The sequence below is a fragment of the Neophocaena asiaeorientalis genome, unplaced genomic scaffold (assembly GCF_003031525.2).
Source record: "Neophocaena asiaeorientalis asiaeorientalis breed wild unplaced genomic scaffold, Neophocaena_asiaeorientalis_V1.1 scaffold558, whole genome shotgun sequence".
Taxonomy (NCBI): Eukaryota; Metazoa; Chordata; class Mammalia; order Artiodactyla; family Phocoenidae; genus Neophocaena; species Neophocaena asiaeorientalis.
Window position 1 is genome coordinate 328,661 of NW_020172780.1, and position 21,840 is coordinate 350,500.

Sequence of the window (21,840 nt, forward strand, 5' to 3'; positions counted from 1 at the left end):
GGAAAAGACAGTCTCTTCAATAAGTGGTGCTGGGAAAACTGGACAGCTACATGTAAAAGAATGAAATTAGAACATTCTGTAACATCATATACAAAAATAAACTCAAAATGAATTAAAGACCTAAATTTAAGACCGGTACTATACAACTCCTAGAGGAAAACACAGGCAGAACACTCTTTGACATAAATTGTAGCAACAGTTTTTTGCATTTGTCTCCTAAAGCAAAGGAAATAAAAGCAAAAATAAATAAATGAGACCTAATTAAATCTAAAAGCTTTTGCACAGCAAAGGAAACCATCGACAAAATGAAAAGACAACCTACTGAATGGGAGAAGATAGTTGCAAATGATATGACCAATAAGCGATTAATATCCAACATATATTGATATAAACAGATCATACACCTGATTAAAAAATGGGCAGAAATGAATAGACATTTTTCCAAAGAGGAAATACAGATGGCCAACAGGCACATGAAAAGATGCTCAACATAGCTAATCAACAAGGAATTGCAAATTAGAACCACAATGAGATATCACCTCACACCTGTCAGTATGGCTATCATTAAAAAGAACACAAATGACAAATGTTGGTAAGGATGTGGAGAAAAGGGAACCTTTGTACATTGTTCGTGGGAATGTAAATTGGTGTGGCCACTGTGGAAAATAGTATAGAGTTTTCTCAAAAAACTAAAAATAGAACTACCATATAGAACTTCCACTCTTGGGTATATATCCAAAAGAAAGAAAAACATTAACTCGAAAAGATACATGCACCCCAATGTTCACAGCAGCGTTATTTACAATTGCCAAGATATGGATGCAACCTAAGTGTCCATCAACAAATGAACGTTTAAAGAAGATGTGGCGTATATATACGCAATGGAATTTATTCAGCCATAAAAAAGAACAAAATCTTGCCATTTGCAGTAACATGGATGGACTTGGAGGGCACTATGCTAAGTGAATAAGTCAGAGAAAGAAAAGTACTGTACAATATCACTTATATGTGGAATATAAAAAATACAACAAACTAGTGAATATAACATAAAAGACTCACAGATATTGAGAACAAACTAATGGTTACCAGTGGTAGGGGGAGCAATACAGGAGTAGGGGACTGGGAGGTACAAACTACTGGGTGTAAGATAAGCTCAAGGATATATTGTACAACACAGGGAATATAGTCAACATTTTGTAAGAACTGTAAATGCAAAGTAACCTTCAAAAATTGTATAAAAAAATTAAGAAATAAAAAAGGCTAAGGTCATTAATCAGGATTTTGAAAAGGAATTTTAACAGGTGAAAATAGTAAGGCAGAAATAAACAAAAGGCTGTAAGTAGTAACTGCAACTTGAGATTCCAATATGAAGAATCAGCCTTTTCTTTCATGTGTATTCATATAACTGTATTAAACTATAGTTTACACAAAGACAAAAAGCATATTAAAGAACTATTACCTTTCATGTTTTCAGCATACCCACTGTTATTCACCAAAGTAGAATATGGTTGTTCATTTTGAGGCAAGACTCCCGCAGCCATGGTAGTCTGTTGGGGGAGAAAAGATTACTTTTTGAAGGTTTGCCTATAGAATATTCATATGCTAATCACGTATAATGTGCTAGACTTCTACTGTCTAATACAGCAGTCATTAGCTAAGGCGTTATTGAGCACTTGAAATGTGGCTAGTACAGATTTGAGATATGTTGTAGATATAAAATACAAGATTTTGGAGACTTGTACAAAAAAAAATGTAAAATATCTAATTTTTTACATTTATTTGGCATTGAAATATTTTTGATATATTGGGTTAAATACATTTTTAAAATTATTTTTCTGATTCTTTTTATTGTTACTGGAGAATCTAAATTTGAATATGTGGCTCACATGATATTCTACTGGACAGTGCTGTGCTAGACAGTAAGGACATTACAGAGAAAAATAAGACATACTCTTCCTATACATTTATAGACTGTTGGGAAGATAAGATGTAGACACAAATAATGCTAATATGTGCTAAGTGTCACAAGGCAGTCCTGGAAAAGCAAGAGGGCTGTCCAATTTGAGGGCAGGTGCAAGGCTTGAAGAAGGAATTTGTACTTGAACTGGGCTCAAGGAGTAACATTTATTGTGGACATGACAGTACACTAGGCAATTAAACAGAAGCCCTCATTCTTTACTAAAAGTAAGGTAGATAGCTAGTGGGAAGCAGCCGCATAGCACAGGGCGATCAGCTTGGTGTTTTGTGACCGCCTGGAGGGGTGGGATAGGGAGGGTGGGAGGGAGATATGGGAACATATGTATATGTATAACTGATTCACTTTGTTATAAAGCAGAAACTAACACACCATTGTAAAGCAATTATACTCCAATAAGGATGTAAAAAAAAAAAAGAGTTTACTGAGTTTATGACTTTACAGTTAACAGTCTTCATCTAGCTCATGCTAAGCTATATGGCTAAGTGATCACTGTGTTCCTATGGTTTCTCCACTGAGGAAAGTTAAGCAAATATTTTTATGTGTCAAAAAGCAAAAACTGCCACCTTTCTGAAGCCCCTATTATGTGTCGGATTGTGAAATAAGGAAAACACATTGATCTTTGTTCCCTGGCTCCTGACACAGAGCAACTAGACCATCGTAAATTCCTAAGTGATAGGAGCCCAAGGAGCCTCTTTTGTTCCAATTCTAATGAGGCAACTTTAACTCTAGGTGAGCTACTGGATGGCTCCTGGATGGCGCTGGTCACCGGAAGGACCAAGCCATGATTAGAAGCTTGGAATGTTCTAGAAGGGGAGAGTTGACTGTGGCACAACAGAAAGTCACACACAATGTTAAAGTTTTTTTCTAAATAATGATTTTAATATTTTTATTTGAAAAAGCATGCTTATTGTTTGGGCATCAATGACTGGGGGATCAAACTATAATTTTTATATGGTTATGTATTTTTTTAAATGCTCTAAAAATCTGTTGAAATTTTTTGCACCAATAAATTAACAGTGGTAATTAATACAGCCTTAATATTTTTTCCCTAGAGCATTTATTTTTGTGAGAAAAATCACTTCACAAATTTCAGGGGTCCTCCGAGAATTTCAAATTCACTAAAATTTTATTTCTAAAATCAAGTTTTATATGCTTAATAGGTATAAAATTTTTAATCTAAAGTCCTACTCAATGAAACTGTCTCCCTTCAAAAGAAATACAAGAATTAAAATCATAGAGGTGCTCTAACAGGAAAGGAAAAAGAAATTCCTGCAATATTTATATACAAATCTGGTATCATACTAATTAACACAAAATTTTATAATGGGCATAACATTTCAAATGAATGTTACATAAAGACAAGAAGTCAATGGACTAATGGAACAAGTTGTTCCAGGAAACTCAGTAGCAAAAACTTAATTTGAAAGAATATCCATTATGATTAGATTTACAGTAAACATTTTTACCATATTACTTTTCAAAAATTTGGACTTTCAAAACATGTTTTGACCAAAAAACAATTTATCACCATTTTAGAACCATGGAATTTTAGAGCAGTCAGAGTTCTAGCCCAGGTTGTTTTGTAGATGAGGGGTTATAAAGCATGTCCCAGGTGATCCAGCATGTGGTAACAAGGTAGAACCAGTTGTCACTTTTTCTGTGAAGGTTTCCCTGATGCCACCCTAAGCTCTTCAGCTGTAAGGTAACGTAATGAAATGCGACTACTGGACTGGCTCCCCTGCACACCACGGGGTCTCGAGAGGAGAAGCCATGATTTGCTCATCTCTGTCTCTAAAGAAGGGGAGAGTCTGGTGTAAGGAACACATTCACTGCACATCTGTTGAGCTGAAATGGGCATACTAGACTGAGTTTCATGGATCTATTCATGTCTTATTTATGTCTGTATCCCCAAGACCTAGAGCTCATTGAAAACGTGGCTTTTCGTGTTGTGGTTAAGACTCCCTGCCTCCAATGCAGGGGGCGCGGGTTCGATCCCTGGTCAGGGAATTAAGATCCCACATGCTGTGCCATGCGGCCAAAATAACAAACAAAAACAAAAAAACAGAAAAACCCCATGGCTTTAAAGAGTGTCGAATTAATTTTACTCTTTTGGGTAGCAAAAAGTACTAATATGATTGTGGACTGTCTTAAAAAACTTTCTTTTTAACTAGCCTCTCAGAAACTCAAAGTTGTAAGGAACCTCAGAAGTCCTCTATTAGAATCCTAACCCACAAGAGCATTCTCTCCACAATGTCTTTGAACAGTAACACTGGCATTATCACACAGCTCTGGTAGTTAGAAGCTCTTTATAACATGGCCACTCTGTAATTTCTGCCCATTGGTGAGAAATATTTCTGCCCTTTGAGACTACACAGAACAATAAATAAACCCTTTCTTCCTCATATCAAAAGCTGGCTGGCGATCATCCCAAATTACATCTTCCCAGACGAACCACCAGCAGTTCCTCCCCTCACCGTTTTTCATATGTAATGGTTCTAGACCTCACAGACCTGGATGCCGTTTTCTATTTACACTCTATAGTTATTCATATCCTAGTACTCAGAGCTGAGATGTATCCCTCAGGTGGGGTGTGATCATCAAAAATTAGAACAAAAACAATCAGCTCCTCTGTCTGCAGTGTATGTGGCTTACCATGATATTTCAGAAGTCTCAAGCAGTTTTCAGCAGTCTCAAGACACATCAGGATACAATGGTTAAATAAAAAGGCTAAAAAATGATCTATAATACATTTTGAGGTTAAAAACTGGACATTCAGTACAGATAATTAGACATATATAAAAGTTTAAAGTGAAATAAATGGTACAGAAGGAGAAGTAAAGTCTCCATTCCTATCTCCCAGCCCAAGCTTTACTCCCCAGAGGTAAACAATGTAAACACAGGCTTTAGTTCTTCTGGGGGGTAGCGACTATATGTACACCTCTGGTTATTATTTTATCATCTTTAAAATGATTCACCAGACTACTGAATTCCTGGTATAAAAGATGAGGAAATTGGCTCATTTACTCTACCAACCTCCCACCATGTCAAACCTTTCCCCACTTAATACATCATTATATTTTTAATTCTTCTGATTATCTTTGTAATTTTAAATAACATCCTTTAACCATCTCTTCTTCTATCAACTTTAAACAATATCTTGACTCCTTACCTTGTAAAATAAGAAAAGTAGTTTATCTGTATTATGCCATTTCACCTTTCCCCTCCACTTCCAAGTTCTGCTAACTATATCATTTCTTTTTTTAAAAGATTTTTAATTTTTAAGCTTTAGCTATATCTGTAATTAAGTTTCCCATGCTTTGTCTATAGGCTCATTCCAATATGTAAGATGAAATACAATATAATTATTGAGTGTATTAGATATTATATATATATCTGTATACACATATGTATAATCCATACATATTTACCTTAAAAAGATTTTTTACCAAGTCTTATGCTTGGACTCATATAAAAAGAAGTGCAATCTTGTATCACAAAACCTGTGCTGCTCAAAGTAAAACATTCCAAGCATTAGTGTCAAGTGGATTATCTTTTATTTCATTAGCTGCTTAAAACAAGGGAAGATTTTGTTCTGCTGTAAATTTAGACAATGTATTTCTTATACAGACTTCCCCGTTTTTTTGTTGTTGTTTTTTTTTTTGCAGTATGCGGGCCTCTCCCTGCTGTGGCCTCTCCCGTTGCGGAGCACAGGCTCTGGATGAGCAGGCTCAGCGGCCATGGCTTAAGGGTCCAGCCGCTCCGTGGCATGTGGGATCTTCCCGGACCGGGGCACGAACCCGTGTCCCCTGCATCGGCAGGCGGACTCTCAACCACTGCGCCACCAGGGAAGCCCTCAAATTCTTAATCATACTATCTACTTGCTTTTTAAAAATATTTTTTCCAAGCCCTTTGGGTTCCTAATTCTAATGTGGATGAAAAGCTTCCTAGGCCCACTAAAGAGTTACCAACCTAGGATTTCTTTTAATTGCACCCCTGAGTTGAGGCCACTGTTCCTCAGATTCTGCTTTGGCTTTGCTCTATCCTCAAGTAATTTTTTCATGAAAGGTGAATGGACGACGAACTTTCTAAGTCCTCTCATTCTGAAAATATTTATTTTATCCTCATACTTAGCTGATAATTTGGCTACTTACAGAATTGTAGGTTGAAAGCCATATTATGTCATGTCTACTGTGTTTTAACAAACAACATTGCTGATGAGAAGTCTGGATGTCAATCAGTGTATTAGAAACAGGCCCTTTTCATTAACCTTGATTATTAGTTCCTTCCAATATGCAGACTGAGTCTCCTTCAGAAGCTAAAATTGTTTGTGTACCAAGTACCATGATCTATATTTTAAGTGCTTTACTTTACAAAATCCACGTCATTCTTACAGAATCACTCTATGCAGTATATACTATTATTAGCTCCATTTTCTCAGGTGGGAAACCTTGCTTGAGATTACACATTTTCACTGGTAGAGCTGGGACATGAATACAGCCTGCACGCTTCGAATACCAATCCACTGTGCCCTACAGAAAGATCTGACCAATTTACACAATTTATTAAAAGACAAGTCTTTTCTCTCGTCCTCATCAATGCCAGCCATTTTAAACCTTTTTAACAGAATCATCTCATTATTGTTTTACTTTGCATTTCTTAAGTGAGGCAAAGTAGTTTTTCAGAAGCTTTTTTAAAAAAGTGAATTTCTTGTAAATAAACTGCCTGCTTCAGAATTTAGCCCTTTTCCTACTGGGACATTTGCCCCTTTCTTACAGACTTGCAAGATGTCTTTCTATATTAATATCAACTCTTCATCATATATGCTGCACATCTTTTTATTTATTTATGTTTGATGTGGACCATTTTAAAAGTCTTTATTGAATTTGTTACAATATAGCTTCTGCTTTATGTTTTGGTTTTTTGGCCTCAAGGCATATGGGATCTTAGCTCCCTGACCAGGGAACAAACCTGCACCCCCTGCATTGGAAGGTCAAGTCTTAACCACTGGACCGCCAGGGAAGTCCCTGTACATCTTTTTAAAAATAGCTTACCATGTCTTAAATATGTTGTGTGTTTTGCCTAGCAGTCTTACTCTGTCCTGTAGTTCAGCCTGTAAGATTTTTCCTTTGACTTTTCTGGCTGCAGTGACACAATACAAAAAGCTTTCTCCAATATAAGCTGTAAATCCCAATTTAATGTCTCCCATTTGGGGGTGATAAATGCTGTCCCTTTTTTGCAGGTTAACATTGCTAAAACGTAAGTTAATCTACAAAATTAAAGATAGTCCACCTTTAAAGAATATCATATGTATTCTAATATGACTTTATAAAAGCCATCTTTAAAAGTAGTAAAATAAAATATTCTCCTTATTTGTAAATTATCTACAATTGTGAAGCTTAAATACTATATTTTACCAAACAACACGACATGCTTTATATGAAAAAGTAATTCTTCTAACCTAGGAAAAACAGTGGAAGAATGGAAAATTTTCTTTAAAGGTGTTAGTAACCCAAGAGTTACTATACATGCGTACAGTTAAATTACCAATTTTCAAAGATCTGAAATATATAATAAACATTAGTTTGAGAAACAGAGTATTTCAAGACCATTCAAAATCTAAGAGTTAAAACAGAAAATCAGCTCTATTTGTATCTGTAGGGCCATCAAAAGCATCCAGTGCAGATTCCTTTTCATTCTTCTCGCAGTTGCTGATCACTTGCCTTCATCTAAACTCTAGTAGCCTCAGTTCCACTGCTTTATAAATTAAACAGCGTTCCTGTTTTCCTGAACAACCAGTCAAACTTTCATCCTGTTTTACTTAATCCTTCTTTCTCCTCAAGGAGATCCTCATTACTTATTCAATAGGTCTCAATTGCTGACTTTTTTTTCCTTTCTCATTAGACTAGTTATTTGAAATCAGTATGGCAGCTCCAGAGCTGCCGTTATTTTAGGCTAATTTAGCCCATTGCTTAAGGTCATATCTTTCTAAGGCTTCCACCTGCTTCTCTGGGTATTATGAGGCCTTTCTTCTCTGGCTGGTGGGAACACGAACTATTTCCAGCCCCCTGAGTGCCCTGAAAACTGTTCTGTCTACTCCTTCCTGTATCTTTCCCTAGTCTTGAGTAATTTGCACAGGTCAGTACTCAGCCAAATACTTTAGGCCAGCGAAGACTTGAGGGCCCTCTGCACATTTCTGAAGGCTCTCTTCACACTGCTCCCTTCTCTCCAGTACGCTACGCTGCAAATTCTAGCCACCCTGGCTCTCTACACATCTCTGAGAAGGCTCTGTTTAGGTACCCCTGCACTGCAGCCTACAGATTGCTTCCAGAGAGGCAGCTGGTGCAACCTTAGGCTCATCACATTTCTCTGCTCTCAGATATCACAATTCCAAGCTGCCTGCTTTCCAATGTCCAAAACCCATTTTCTATATATTTTGCCTGGCTTTATAGTTATTTCAGGCAGGAGGGTGATTCTGGTCTCTGTTATTTCATCTTGGTTGGAAGCAGAAATCTCCGTTGGACCTCTTCAAATACCTCAAATTCAGGGGAACTCTGCAAGAGTGCTCATTGTGCATTGACTCTGCATAAAAACATTAATTTACTGTCCAATTATATACAGCTCAACTAGGTTAGTTAAACTATATGGTACAGTCAAAAGTTCTGTTTAAATCTTGACTCAGTTCATTGCCTTCTGTATGAACCATTTTGAGCTTCAATTTTATCTTCTGTAAAATGAGGATTATTATATCTACTTTCCTAGGATGCTGTGAAGATGAGAGGTTGTGTGAGTGTGTGTTTCTAGCACAATGTCTGGTATATAGGTATTCAATAAATGCTTGTTTATTTTCATTTGTAAGCCAATATCTGTAATCTTTTGGTTTCTCTCCCTTCTGTCTATACTCACTTCATTTTCCTGTGATTTTTTATAAGAATCTGTAAAGGATTCCCTTCATTATCTGTAAAACAGTCCTGCCAGTAGTTAGTAATGGTTGGGCTTTTCAAGAAGATTTATAAAAACATTATCTCCATTCACAACTGAATTTATTTCATGTGCCTGGTTGTAGATTCAGGAGAAAAAGGGTTTGAATAGTAATCCTATCATTTCACTGCACCATCATATATTACTTAACTTCATGTTCTGCTCCTTATGACAGATATTTTGCTCACTCTATCCTAGAATTTGCTTTTATTCCAAAAGTCCCTCAAAATGACTCAATTGTTAGGATTAATCACACGCTCACTATTTAGTACCTAATACTTAAAAGTCAGAACAGCATGGACTATGACTCATACTGTTAAGAGTCATCACAAAGAGTTCGATACAAAGTATGTTCTACTTCATAAAAAAGTCGTTTCACACCAGAGACTGGGTTCTGAGGTGGACTGAGGAGTTCTTAGGTCACTACTTTCCCTTCCATCTTCCAGATACACAGTGAACTGCCAAAATCTACATGTGTACTTTTGGGAGAAAATTTGTGGGGATTACATTAAGAAGTGCCTGGGAAGTTAGAAGTGTGGTATAATCCTTCCTAGATTCTCAAAGCACTACCACTCCAACTTGCATCAGAATCACCTTGGGTGCTTGTGGAAAATGCAAATCCCTTGGCCCACCCTCAAAATGTCCGAGTTGGTAAGTTTGGTGTAACAATTTGTATTATCAAATTGTTATTATTAATTATTATTGTTATTATTACACGCCAGCTCATTCTGGTGAGAGGCCTGCCCACACTTAAAGAAGTACAGTCAATATGATTAGATTCTACACAGCAACCATGACAGAAAAATTTGAGGCTGAAAAACTTAAGTTTGTAGGGGGAAAAACAGAGATGGAAGCCCAAGTCTATAAGTGAACCCATGAAACCTATATAAATATTTTTATGTTCATGAATAATAACTAAAACGCATAAGCTTACTTGATGTCAGGCACTGTTCCAAATGCTTTATATATCCTAATTCATAAAATATCCATGACAACACTATTAGGTGAATACTACCATTATTCCCATTTAAAAAAAATAGCTTTATTTACTTTTTTTTTAACATCTTTATTGGAGTGTAATTGCTTTACAATGGTGTGTTAGTTTCTGCTTTATAACAAAAAAATAGCTTTATTTTTTAGAGCAGTTTTAGGTCCATAGCAAAACTGAGTAGAAGGTATGGAGATTTCCCATAAACCCCCACCCTACCTCGCACATGCACAGCCCTTTTCCCATTATCAACAATCCCCACCAAAGTGGTACATCTGTTGCAATAGATGAACCTACATTGACACATCATAATCACCCAGAGTCCATAGTTTACCTTAGGGTTCACTCTTGGTATTAGACACTGTGGAACTGGACAAATGCATGGCATGTATCCACCATTATAGTATCATACAGAATATTTTCACTACCCTAAAAATCCTCTATGCTCCACTTAGTTATGCTCCCTACCCCACCCCAGCAACCACTGATCTTTTTATTGTCTCCGCATTTTGGCTTTTCCAGAATGTATTGATAATACAGTTGGAATCATACATTATGTAGCCTTTTCATATTGGGTACTTTCACTTAATAATATGCAAGTAAGGTTCTCCATGTCTTTTCATGGCTTGATAGCTCAGTTCTTTTTAGTGCTGAATAATATTCCATTCTCTAGATGTAACACAGTTTATTCACTTAACCTACTGAAGAACTTGGTTGCTTCCAAGTTTTGGTAATTATGAATACAGTGGCTATAAACATCTGTGCGCAGGTTTTTGTGTGAACATAGGTTTTACAGCTCCTTTGGGTAAACACCAAGGAGCAAGACTGCTGGATCATATGGTAAGAACATGTTTAGTTTGTACATTATTTCTATTTTACAGATTAGGAAACTAAGGCAAAGAGAAACCAAATAATTTGCCTGAAGTCACATCTATTATTTGAATTGGGATTTGAGCTGGGATTTGAATTTACACAGTTTAGCTCCAGAGTTAGTGCTCTTAACCACTACACATACAGCTTCTCAACAATTAAGAAAGACCTCACACTAAATAAAAGGAATGTCACTGTTAGTCAGCTACACTATGCATTGTAACCTGGCTACGCTGGATTCTGTACCATTTATAAATTCTTCACTTTCAAGAAACTCTTCAGATCTCCTTTCCACAGCAAAATTTTCAAATTTATTTTGCTCTTTGCAGGCAATCTGCTGATTCTTCATTCCAAATCTTCATTCACTGCTGTACCAAAGACAAATATCAAGAACACAGCCCCTTTTAGGTTTAACACATTTTAGCTTCCTCCCTCCCAACAGAAAAAGAAATGCAGCTGGTCTGAACATAACGTTATAAAATCTAAACATATTTTCAATAGAGTCGTTGGCACTGACTGGCTCTGTGATCTTAAGCACACTTACTAACATCTCTGAGACTCACTATCTGCTCTGCAGTAGTTATAAAGATTACCTGAGAGCCAGTACACAGATCTAATTCCATGCCTGATCCATAATTCAGTCTGTTCTCAAGAAAGCAGCCAGAGTGATCTTGTTAACTTCATGTCACCCTTCTCTTCGAAACCCTTCTAGTCACCCTATTTACAATTTAAACCAGCTCCCCTTCCCTGTTCCACTTTTCTCTTCAGGACTTATGAATAGCACATAACATAATTTACTTATTTATCCTGTTTATCATCTGCCTTTCTCTACCCAATGAAGACACAGATTTTTGTCTGCTTTGTCAAGTGTTATGCCTCAAAACCCCAGAAAAGGGCCTGTCACTAGTAGGTGCTCAAAGATTTGTTGAACAAATACATGAATATACATTCAATAAAAAGTAGCTGCCACCACACCACCATCATTTAATCTCTTTGAACCTCAGCTTTTTAATCTGTAAAGGAGGCATAGTAATAGTGCTTTACTTATCTCAAGATTATCGCTAAAAGCCTATCAATTACATGACAGTACCACTACGCAAATGCAAGGAATGGCATTCTCACTATCTTAGCTTTCCTGATCACAGTTATATCTCCAACTGCTCACCTATTTTCAACCTGACAAATTTGTATTTCTTCTAATTCCCTGAGGGGTGTAGCTGTTTTTCTTCAGCCAAATACACATGATGACAATAAATTCAACCCTCAGCCCAAATTTTCTCTCCTTTGGGATGCCTTCCCTAATACCAATTACACACTTTATTCACATCCCCTTATCATGAAGGGCTGACTGAAGATTTATCTAGTGGCCTGGATGCTATAAAACATAGCTTCCTAATACCACAGTAGTATTTTGTTCTTAAAAGAATTAAAGCACTCCTTATGACTCTTTATGTAGTAAAACAAAACAAAACCAGGTTACTTTTAAACTGTAAGTCCTCACCTCTGAATCTGCAACCTCAAAAAAACAAAACAAAAAACTCCAAAAACAACAACAAAAAAAAACCCCAAACCCCCAGAACTATATAAAATCCCCTTTCTCCTCAAATCACTTCCAGAGGGCAGGCAGGCAACATTTAAAAAACACATTTTCTTTTTTAAATCCCTCCAGCCTTTCTAACTATGTAAGTCCTCAGGGAAAGAACTAAGGACTGCTTTGAATATATGATATGTCTGGCAGTTTGCTATGAACTTCACTGGCTTCTGTGATCTCACACCTTAGGCAGGGTCCCTGTCTCTCAGGAGACTCATCACAGATCAGGGAAAAATACTACAGTAGGATTCTCACCATTTCATCATTTAAAGAAATATGCTGTTTGTTTCAGATTCTTCAGAAAACACATTATGATAAAGCAGATAGGTAAGATATTAACAATAGGTGAAGCTGGTTTTCACAAGCAAGGTTTCCATACTCCCTAGCCTTTTCCCACAGACAACCACATCTGGCTGGTTATTCCTACAGGGTTGAACCAACCTCACGTGAACGTCACCACCACAGATACTTCTAAACTCATAAGGAGGTCAACAATTCCTAATTCAACACTCATCAGGATCACTTGGAGGGCTTTCTTAAAAACCCAGACTGCTAGGCCTCACCCCCAGAATGTCCACTCAGTAGGTCTGAGAATCTGCATTTTTAACTAGTGTCCAGTGATGCTGATGCTTTGAGAACTACTGCATTAGGTAAGCAATCTGCATTTACCTAACAGCACATATTCTATAGGTTATTGTCAAAGAGTGTCTCCTGGGTTCTGTTAAAACCTGTCACACAAGCAAACCTTGCTTTTTTCTGAGCCAATCTTCGCAATGTCTTGAAACACATTAAGGAGTCCTACATCATCAACCAGACCTAGAAAAAGCCTCATGTTCCTGGGTGAGACCTGGGCACTAATGTTCCTGCCAAAATTCTATTTTAAACCAAACACATCACCTGGAATCAGGGCATTGCTATGCAAGTGGTATCAGCAAGAAGAAAGACTCTCCACATCAGCCACTTTTTAGTCAAGCACCACACACCACATCATTTTGGAGACCATAGTTAGGATTCCTAACCAACAGATGTCTATTATCTGAATATTCCTTTTAGTAAGTATATAAGTATTACGGACATATAATTACATTCACCTTTAAATACACATATTGTGACACTGTTTAGAATGTTTTAAATAAATTGCAGCTAGTTCAACATGAAAAGCTTAAACTACTAGATGAAGCAGAGTTTACTATTCACTTTACTATTCCCATTTATTTACAGACTGGGAAGGATAACAATATTTTACACCTCTTAAATTCCTGAACTACTTCTCAAAGAAAAAGCCATCCTGTGAAACATATTTCAAATACTTGGGTGACAAGCTTGGATGACTTAAAACATATGCAGGTGTGTAGCTCCTGGGACACCACAGGCTTAGATTAGACCTTCTATAGCAAGATAGAGAATATCTGGTTTAAGTAGTAGATTGAACTCATACACAAGCTTCCCCTTCCTCCTAAGACCCTGGTGAGAAAAAATTTTAAAAAGAATAAGCTCAGGGCTTCCCTGGTGGCGCAGTGGTTGAGAGTCCGCCTGCCGATGCAGGTGACATGGGTTCGTGCCCCGGTCCAGGAGGATCCCACATGCCGCGGAGCAGCTAGGCCCGTGAGCCATGGTCGCTGAGCCTGCACGTCTGATGCCTGTGCTCCACAATGGGAGAGGCCACAACAGTGAGAGGCCCGCGTACTGCAAAAAAAAAAAAAAAAAAAAAAAAAAAAAAGAGTAAGCTCACAGAGCAAGTAGCAAGAGTCTTCAATGGATTTTGGAAGAAAGAAAGCAGATAAAAGTAAAGAGGCAACTAAAACTGAGTGGAGGAAGTTGTAGCCTAAAATACGACCATGAAGAGGGTAACAACAGATGGTTATGTCTCATCAGAAAAGATGGAAGACAGTGAGATGACCACCTTCGAAGTGCTGAAAGAAATACATGGTCAACCAAGAATTCTATAACCAGCTAAATTCTCCTTGAAAAATGAAGGAGAAATTAAGACACCTCCAGATTTAAAAACAAACAATCCAAAACCATAAAACAGATATGTTGCTAGCAGACCTGCCCTATGAGAAATACTAAAGGAAATCCTTCAGGCTGAAATGAATGACATTATAGGGTAACTTGAATCCACACAAAGAAATAAAAAGCACCAGAAAAAGTTAACTAAAGGGTATTATGAGAATAAATATAACTCTTTAAATATAACACTTTTCTTGACCAGTTTTAAGACACTTGCATAAAGCAATAATTATAAAAATAGGTTGATAAGCATATAGTGCATATAAAAGTATAATTTTCTGACAGTAATAGTACAAAAGAGGGAGAAGGCAATGCAGATATACTGGAGGAAAGGTTTTGTATACTTCAATTAAACTAGTATTAATCTGAACGAGGCTCTTTTAAGAGCTAATTGTAATCCTAAGGTGAGTGCTAAGAAAATAACTGAAAATAAACAGAAAAGAAAAAAAAAAGGAAATTGGAAAGGCATAATCAAAAATATCTAACACAACAGAAGGTAAGAATCAAGGAATAAAGGAATGCAAAGGCTGCAAGACATATAAAAACAAGAAAAGGGCAGGTGTAAATTTATCAGTAATTACACTAAGTGTAAGTGGATTACATACTCCAATCAAAAGTCAGAGATTGGCAGAATGGATTTAGGAAATGAGCCACCTAAAATATATATATAAGACCTACATGAGGAAAACTACAAAACACTAATGAACAAAATCAAAGAAGAAGTAAGTAAATGGAAAAATAGTCCATGTTCATGGACAGGAAGATTCAATATTGTCAAGATGTCAGTTCTTCCCAACTTTATCTATAGATTCAATGCAATCTCAGCCAGAAAAATCCCAGCAAGTTATTTTACGGACATCAACAAACTGATTCTAAAGTTTATATGGAAAGGCAAAAGACAGAGGATAGCCAACACAATACTGAATGAGAAGAACAAAGCTGGAGTACTTACACTACCTGACTCCAAGACTTACTATAAAGCTACAGTAATCAAGACAATGCGGTACTGGCCAAAATAACAGATCAATGGACCAAATAGAGAACCCAGCAATAGACCCACATAAATACAGTCAACTGATCTTTGACAAAGGAGCAAAGGATCTTCAACAAATGGTGCTGGAACAACAGGATGTCCATAAGAAAAAAACATTAATCTAGACATAGACCTTAGACTCATCGCAAAAATTAACTCAAAATCAATGATAGGCCAAAATGTAAAACACAAAACTATAAAACTTCTATAAGATAATATAGGAGAAAACCTTGGGAACACTGATGCCTTTTGAGATACAATACCAAAGACAAAATCCATAAAAGAAATGACTAATAAGCTGGACTTAATTAAAATTAAAAACTTCTGCTCTGTGAAAGACAAAGTCAAAAGAAAGAGAAGACAAACCATGGACTGGGAAAAAACATTTGCACAAGAGATATCTGGTAATGGACTGTTATGCAAAACATACAAACAACTCTTAAAATTCAACAATAAGAGAACAAACACCTGAGTAAAAACTGAGCCAAAGACCTTAACAGAGACCTCACCAAAGAAAATACATGGCAAATAATCATATGAAAAGGAGCTCCACATCATACGTCATCAGAGAAATGCAAATTAATACAACAATGAGATACCATTACACACCTATTAGAATGGCTAAAACCTGGAACACTGATAACACCAAATGCTGGTGAGAATGTGGAGCAATAGCAACTCTGTACATTACTAGTGGAAATGTGAAATGGTACAGCCACTTTGAAAGAGTTTGGTGGTTTCTTACAAAACTAAACATAGTCTTAGTATATAATCCAGCAATTACGCTCCTTGGTATTTTCCCAAAGGAGTTGAAAACTATGTCCACACAAAAACCTGCACACAAATGTTTATAACAGATTTATAATACTTGGAAGCATCAAGATGCCCTTCAATAAGTGAATGAATAAACAAGTTGCAGTATATCCAGATAATAGAATATCATTCAGCACTAAAAAGAAATGAGCTGTCAAACTATGAAAAGACATGAAGGAATCTTAAATGTATTATCACTAAGTGAAAGAAGTCAATCTGAAAATGCTACATACTATATGATTCCAACTATATGACATTCTGGAAAAAACGAAACTATGAAGACAAAAAGATCAGTTGTTGCTGGGGATGGGGGAGGCAAAGAGATAAGAAGGGATGAATAGGCAGAGCAAGAGGATTTTTAGGGCAGTGAAAATACTCTGTATGATGTTCTAATGATGACTATGTCATTATACATTTGTCCAAATCCATAAAATGTACATCAAGAATGAACCCTAAGGGAAACTATGGCTGACTATGATGTATCAATGTAGGTTCCTTGATTATAACAAATGTACCATTCTGGTGAGTGATGCTGATAATGAGAGATGCATCTGGTGGGGCAGGGGATATATGGGAAATCTCTGTACCTTCCTCTCTCTGTACCTTCACAATTTTGTTATGAACTTAAAACTGATCTAAAAAAATTAGTCTTAAAAACATGAACCCAAAAAACATAAAACAAAAAGGCATAAATTGGATTCCATTCAAAAAAATAAATCCAACTATATGCTATCTACAAAAGACAAGTTAGATTCAATGACACAAACAGGCTAAAAAATAAAAGATAGAAAAATACAGACCATGCAAGCAATAACCAAAATAGAACTGAGAAGCCTATACTAATATCACACAAAATTCTATAAGGCAAAAATTGTTCCTAGAAACAAAAGAAAGATATTTTACAATGATAAGAGGATCGATTCATCAGGAAGATATAGTGACTATAAGTATACTTGCACTTATAAAGAGAGCCCCAAAATACATGAAGTAAAACTGAAAACCTGAAGGGAGAAATAAACAATTCAACAAAAATAGTTGGAGACTTCAATACCTCTCTTATAAGAATGGGTTGAAAGCAAGGCAGATCAACAAAAAAGAGCTAATTTATTGAAGAATACCATAAACTACCTTGTCATAGCAGATATCTACAGAATACTCCAGATCCAAAAAGAACAGAATACACATCCTTCTCAAATGCACATGAAACATTCTCCATGACAGACCATGTGCTAGGTGACAAAACAAACCTCAATAAACTAAAAAAGAATTAAATCATGCAAAGTATGTTCTTTGACCACAATGAAATTAAATTTGAAATCAATAACAAAAAAAAATGTGGAAAAATATATAAAAGTCAAGCAACATATGCTTAAATAACCAATGGGTCAAAGAGGAAAACACAATGGAAAACATAAATTACTTTGGGATGAATGAAAAAAACAAAACAAAAAAATCAAACCTTATGATACACAGCTATGCTGATACATAGCAGTGTTAAAGAGAAATTTATAGCTGCAAACGCTATATTAGAAAGAGAATTCAACTCAATAACCTTCCACCTTAAGTAACTGGAAAAAAGAGCAAGATGAACCCAAAGCAAGCAGAAAGTAGGAAATGCAAAAGATTAGAATGGGTAAAAAAGAGACAGAGAAAAGTCATGCAGAAAAATCAACTAACCCAAAAGTTGGTTCTTTACAAAATCAACAAAATTGACAGACTTTTAGCGAGACTTCCCCCCCCCACCGCAAAAAAGAGAAGACTCAAGTTATAATAATAAAGAGGGAATATTATAACCAGAAATAAAAAGGATTATAAGAGAATACTATGAAGAAAAGTATGCCAACAAATAGGTAAGAAAGATTTTAAAAGTTCCTAGAAAGACACAAACTACCAAGAATACCTTTGAGAAGAAACAAAATCTGGGAGAGTGATGTCAACAGCACAGTGAAATGAGACACTCCCTTTCAATCTACAACCAGTAAAACATCCATAACTCAACTAGGGCCCCTCTACTCAACACAGTAGGATGCTGAAGAATACCACACACCTGTACACCAAAAGGTGGGTGGACTGTAACACATAGAGGCAGAACTGAGGGAACAAGAGGCAGTGCCTGCAATCCTAGCACTCCAGCCACAACAGCTAAGCCCACAGCCCTAGAAAACCAGGTAGCAACAGAGGAGGTGGTATACGTGACTCTGACCTCCCAGCAGGAGTGGCGCCCATGGCCACTGGTAACTGGGCAGCAGCAGTACTAGGGCCCAGGACCCCATCCCCCAAGTCACTGAGGCGTCCACAACTCTGGCCAACTGCCACAGTGCCCACAGTGGTGGAGCCTGTGAACCTTACAATACCAGATACAAGCAGAGGTGCCTGCATGACCCCAACTCCGCATCCCCACCCTTGGTTGTGAAGCCTGTGATTCAGGGAATTCTGGACGCGGCAGAAGAGCCCATCATCCCTGTGCCCCAGGAGGCAATGCCACTGACCCTGAAGGCACAAGAAGCGATAATGAGGGTATGGGGCAATACCTCTGATACTGGAAAACAAAAGAAAATCCTCTAATTTCTTACTTGTTGAGTTATTAGAATCCAGTGGGAAAGTATTTGCTTCTTCAAATGCACCAGCAGAGGAACAACTCATCAGGCATCCTAAAGAACCACAGTAACACTGTATCACAAAAAGAAAATGACAAGTCCCCAAAAACCAACAGAAAATTGTGGAGCATTATGATCTAATAGAGAATTCAAAATAGCTGTCATGAAGAAATTCCACAAGTTCCAAGAAAACTCAGAAAGGCTCAAGTTCAATTAGCTCAGGAATAAAATTAATGAACAGAAAGAACACTTTACCAAAGAGACTGAAACTCTAAAAAAGAACCCAACAAACTCTGGAGCTGAAGAACTCAATACATGAAATAAAGAATGTACTAGAAAGCACTGGAAATAGAGCAAACCAGATACCACAAAAATACAAAGAATTATAAGAGAATCTTATGAACAGCTATGTAGCAACAAACTGGACAACCTAGAAGAAACAAATTCTTAGAATAATAGAACCTTCCAAAACTGAATCATAAAGACAGAGATTGAAACAGTAATATAAAAACCTTCCCCAAAACAAAAGACCAGGACCAGAGAGCTTCACAGGTGAATTCTATCAAGCATTCAAAGAAGATTTAATATCTATCCTATCAAAGTCTTCAGAAAAATAAAGAAGAAGGAATGCTTTCTAACTCATTTCATGAAGCCAATGTCACTCTGATACCAAAACCAAATGAAGACAACACACAGAAGAGAAAATTACAGCCAATATCTCTGATAAACACACATGCAAAAATCCTAAACAAAATATTGGCAAACTAAATACAACTGTATATTCAAAGGATCACACACCATGATCAAGTGGGATTTATCCCAGGGAGGCAAGGATGGTTCAATAACCTGAAACCAATCACAATGATACATCACATTAATAAAATGAAGCATAAAAACATAAGATCATCTGAATACATGCAGAAAAAGCATTTGACAAGATTCTAACACCCATTTGTGATAAAAACTCAATAAAGTGAGTATAGAACATATCTCAACATAATAAAGGCCATATATGACAAAAGCACAGCTAACATCACCCTCATTGGTGAAAAACAGAAAACTATCCCATTAAAATTAGGAATAAGGACTTCTCCAGTGGCGCAGTGGTTAAGAATCTGAGTGCCGATGCAGGGGACATGGGTTCGATCCCTGGTCCGGGAAGATCCCACATGTCACAGAGCAACTACACCCGTGCGCCACAACTACTGAGCCAGCACTCTAGAGCCTGTGAGCCACAACTACTGAGCCCACATGCCACAACTACTAAGACTGCGCACCCTAGACCCCGCGCACCGCAACTACTGAGTCCACATGCCACAACTACTGAGCCTGCACGCTGCCAACTACTGAAGCCCACACACTCTAGAGACAGTGTGCCACAACTACTGAGCCCGTGTGCTGCAACTACTGAAGCCCGCATGCCTAGAGCCTGTGCTCCGTAACAAGAGAAGCCACCACAATGAGAAGCCTACACACTGGCAATGAAGAGTAGCCTCTGCTCACCACAAATAGAGAAAGCCCGTGCGCAGCAATGAAGACCCAATGCAGCCAAAAAACAAAAATTTTTTAAATTAAAATAAAATTAGGAATAAGACAAAGACGCCCACTCTTGCCACTCCTGTTCAACATAGCATTGGAAATCCTAGGTAGAGCAATTAGATAAGAAAAAGAAATAAAACACTGTTACTATTTGTGGATGGTATGATTATATATGTTAAAAACCCTAAAGACACCACCACAAAATCATTAGAAGTAATAAACAAACACAGCAAAGTTGCAGAATGCAAAATCAACATACACAAATTTGTGGTGTTTTTAACACACTAACATTGAGCTAATAACAGAAAGAGAAATTAAGAAAATAACCCCACTTACAATCACAACAAAAAGAATAAAATATCTAGGAATAAAATTAACCAAGGAGGTGAAAGATCTGTACATTGAAACCTATAACACACTGTTGAAAAATACTGAAGAAGAGATAAATAAATGGAAATATACTCTGTGCTCACAGACTGGAAGAATTAACATTGCTCAAATGTCCTAAAGCAATCTCAGGTTTGAAGTAATCCCTATCAAAAATTCCAAGGACATTTTTCACAGAAACAGAACAAAAACTTCTTAGACTTATATGGAACCACAAAAGACCCCTGAAGAGCCAAAATAATCCTGATGGGAAAAAAAACAAACAAAGCTGGAGGTATCACACACCCCAATTTCAAATATTACAAAGCCATAGTAACAAAACAGCATGGTATTGGCAGAAAAAGTTACATAGATCTATGCAACAGAACTGACAGCAAGAAATAAACCCACACATATATGGACAACTAATTTATGACAAAGGAGCAAAGAAAATACAATGGAAAAAGCCTAGTCTTTTCAATAAATGGAGATGGGAACACTGGACAATCACATGCAAAAAAAGAAAAATGAAACTAGACCACTATCTCACATCATACACAAAAATCAACTCAAAGTAGATTAAAGACTTGAATGTAAGATTTAAAACCATAAAACTCCTGGAAGAAAATATAGGCTGTATGCTCTTTGACACTGATCTTATTATCCTTCTAGATAATGTCTCCTCAGGCAAGAGAAACTAAAGCAAAAATAAACAGGACTCCATCAAACTAAAAAGCTTCTGCACAAGCAAAGGAAAATGTCAACAGAACGAAAAGACAACCTACTGAATGGGAGAAGATATCTGTAAATCATATATCCAATAAGGGATTGATATCCAAAATACATAAAGAATTCATACAACTTAACAACAAAAAAACCAAATGATCTTATTTAAAAGTGGGCAAAGGAGCTTCCAAAAGAAGACATACAGAATGCCATCAGGCACATGAAAAGATGTTAACAGCACTACTTATTAGAGAAATGCAAATCAAAACCACAATGAGATACTAACTCATGCTTGTTAAAATTAACAAGCTATTATCAAAAAGGCAAGAAATAACAAGTTTTAGCAACTAT

At 36.8% G+C, this 21,840-nt stretch overlaps 1 protein-coding gene across 2 annotated transcripts in view; it reads right to left on the reverse strand.

The window, feature by feature from the left end:
* The window catches only part of PTPDC1 (protein tyrosine phosphatase domain containing 1), a 92,943-nt gene that overhangs the window by 52,291 nt on the left and 18,812 nt on the right, over positions 1-21,840 (reverse strand). For both annotated transcript variants that reach the window (XM_024741356.1, XM_024741357.1), the window contains exon 2: positions 1,460-1,547. In XM_024741356.1, the coding sequence (XP_024597124.1) occupies positions 1,460-1,541 (82 nt within the window). In that variant the 5' untranslated portion in view covers positions 1,542-1,547. The remainder of the gene's footprint in view (positions 1-1,459; positions 1,548-21,840) is intronic.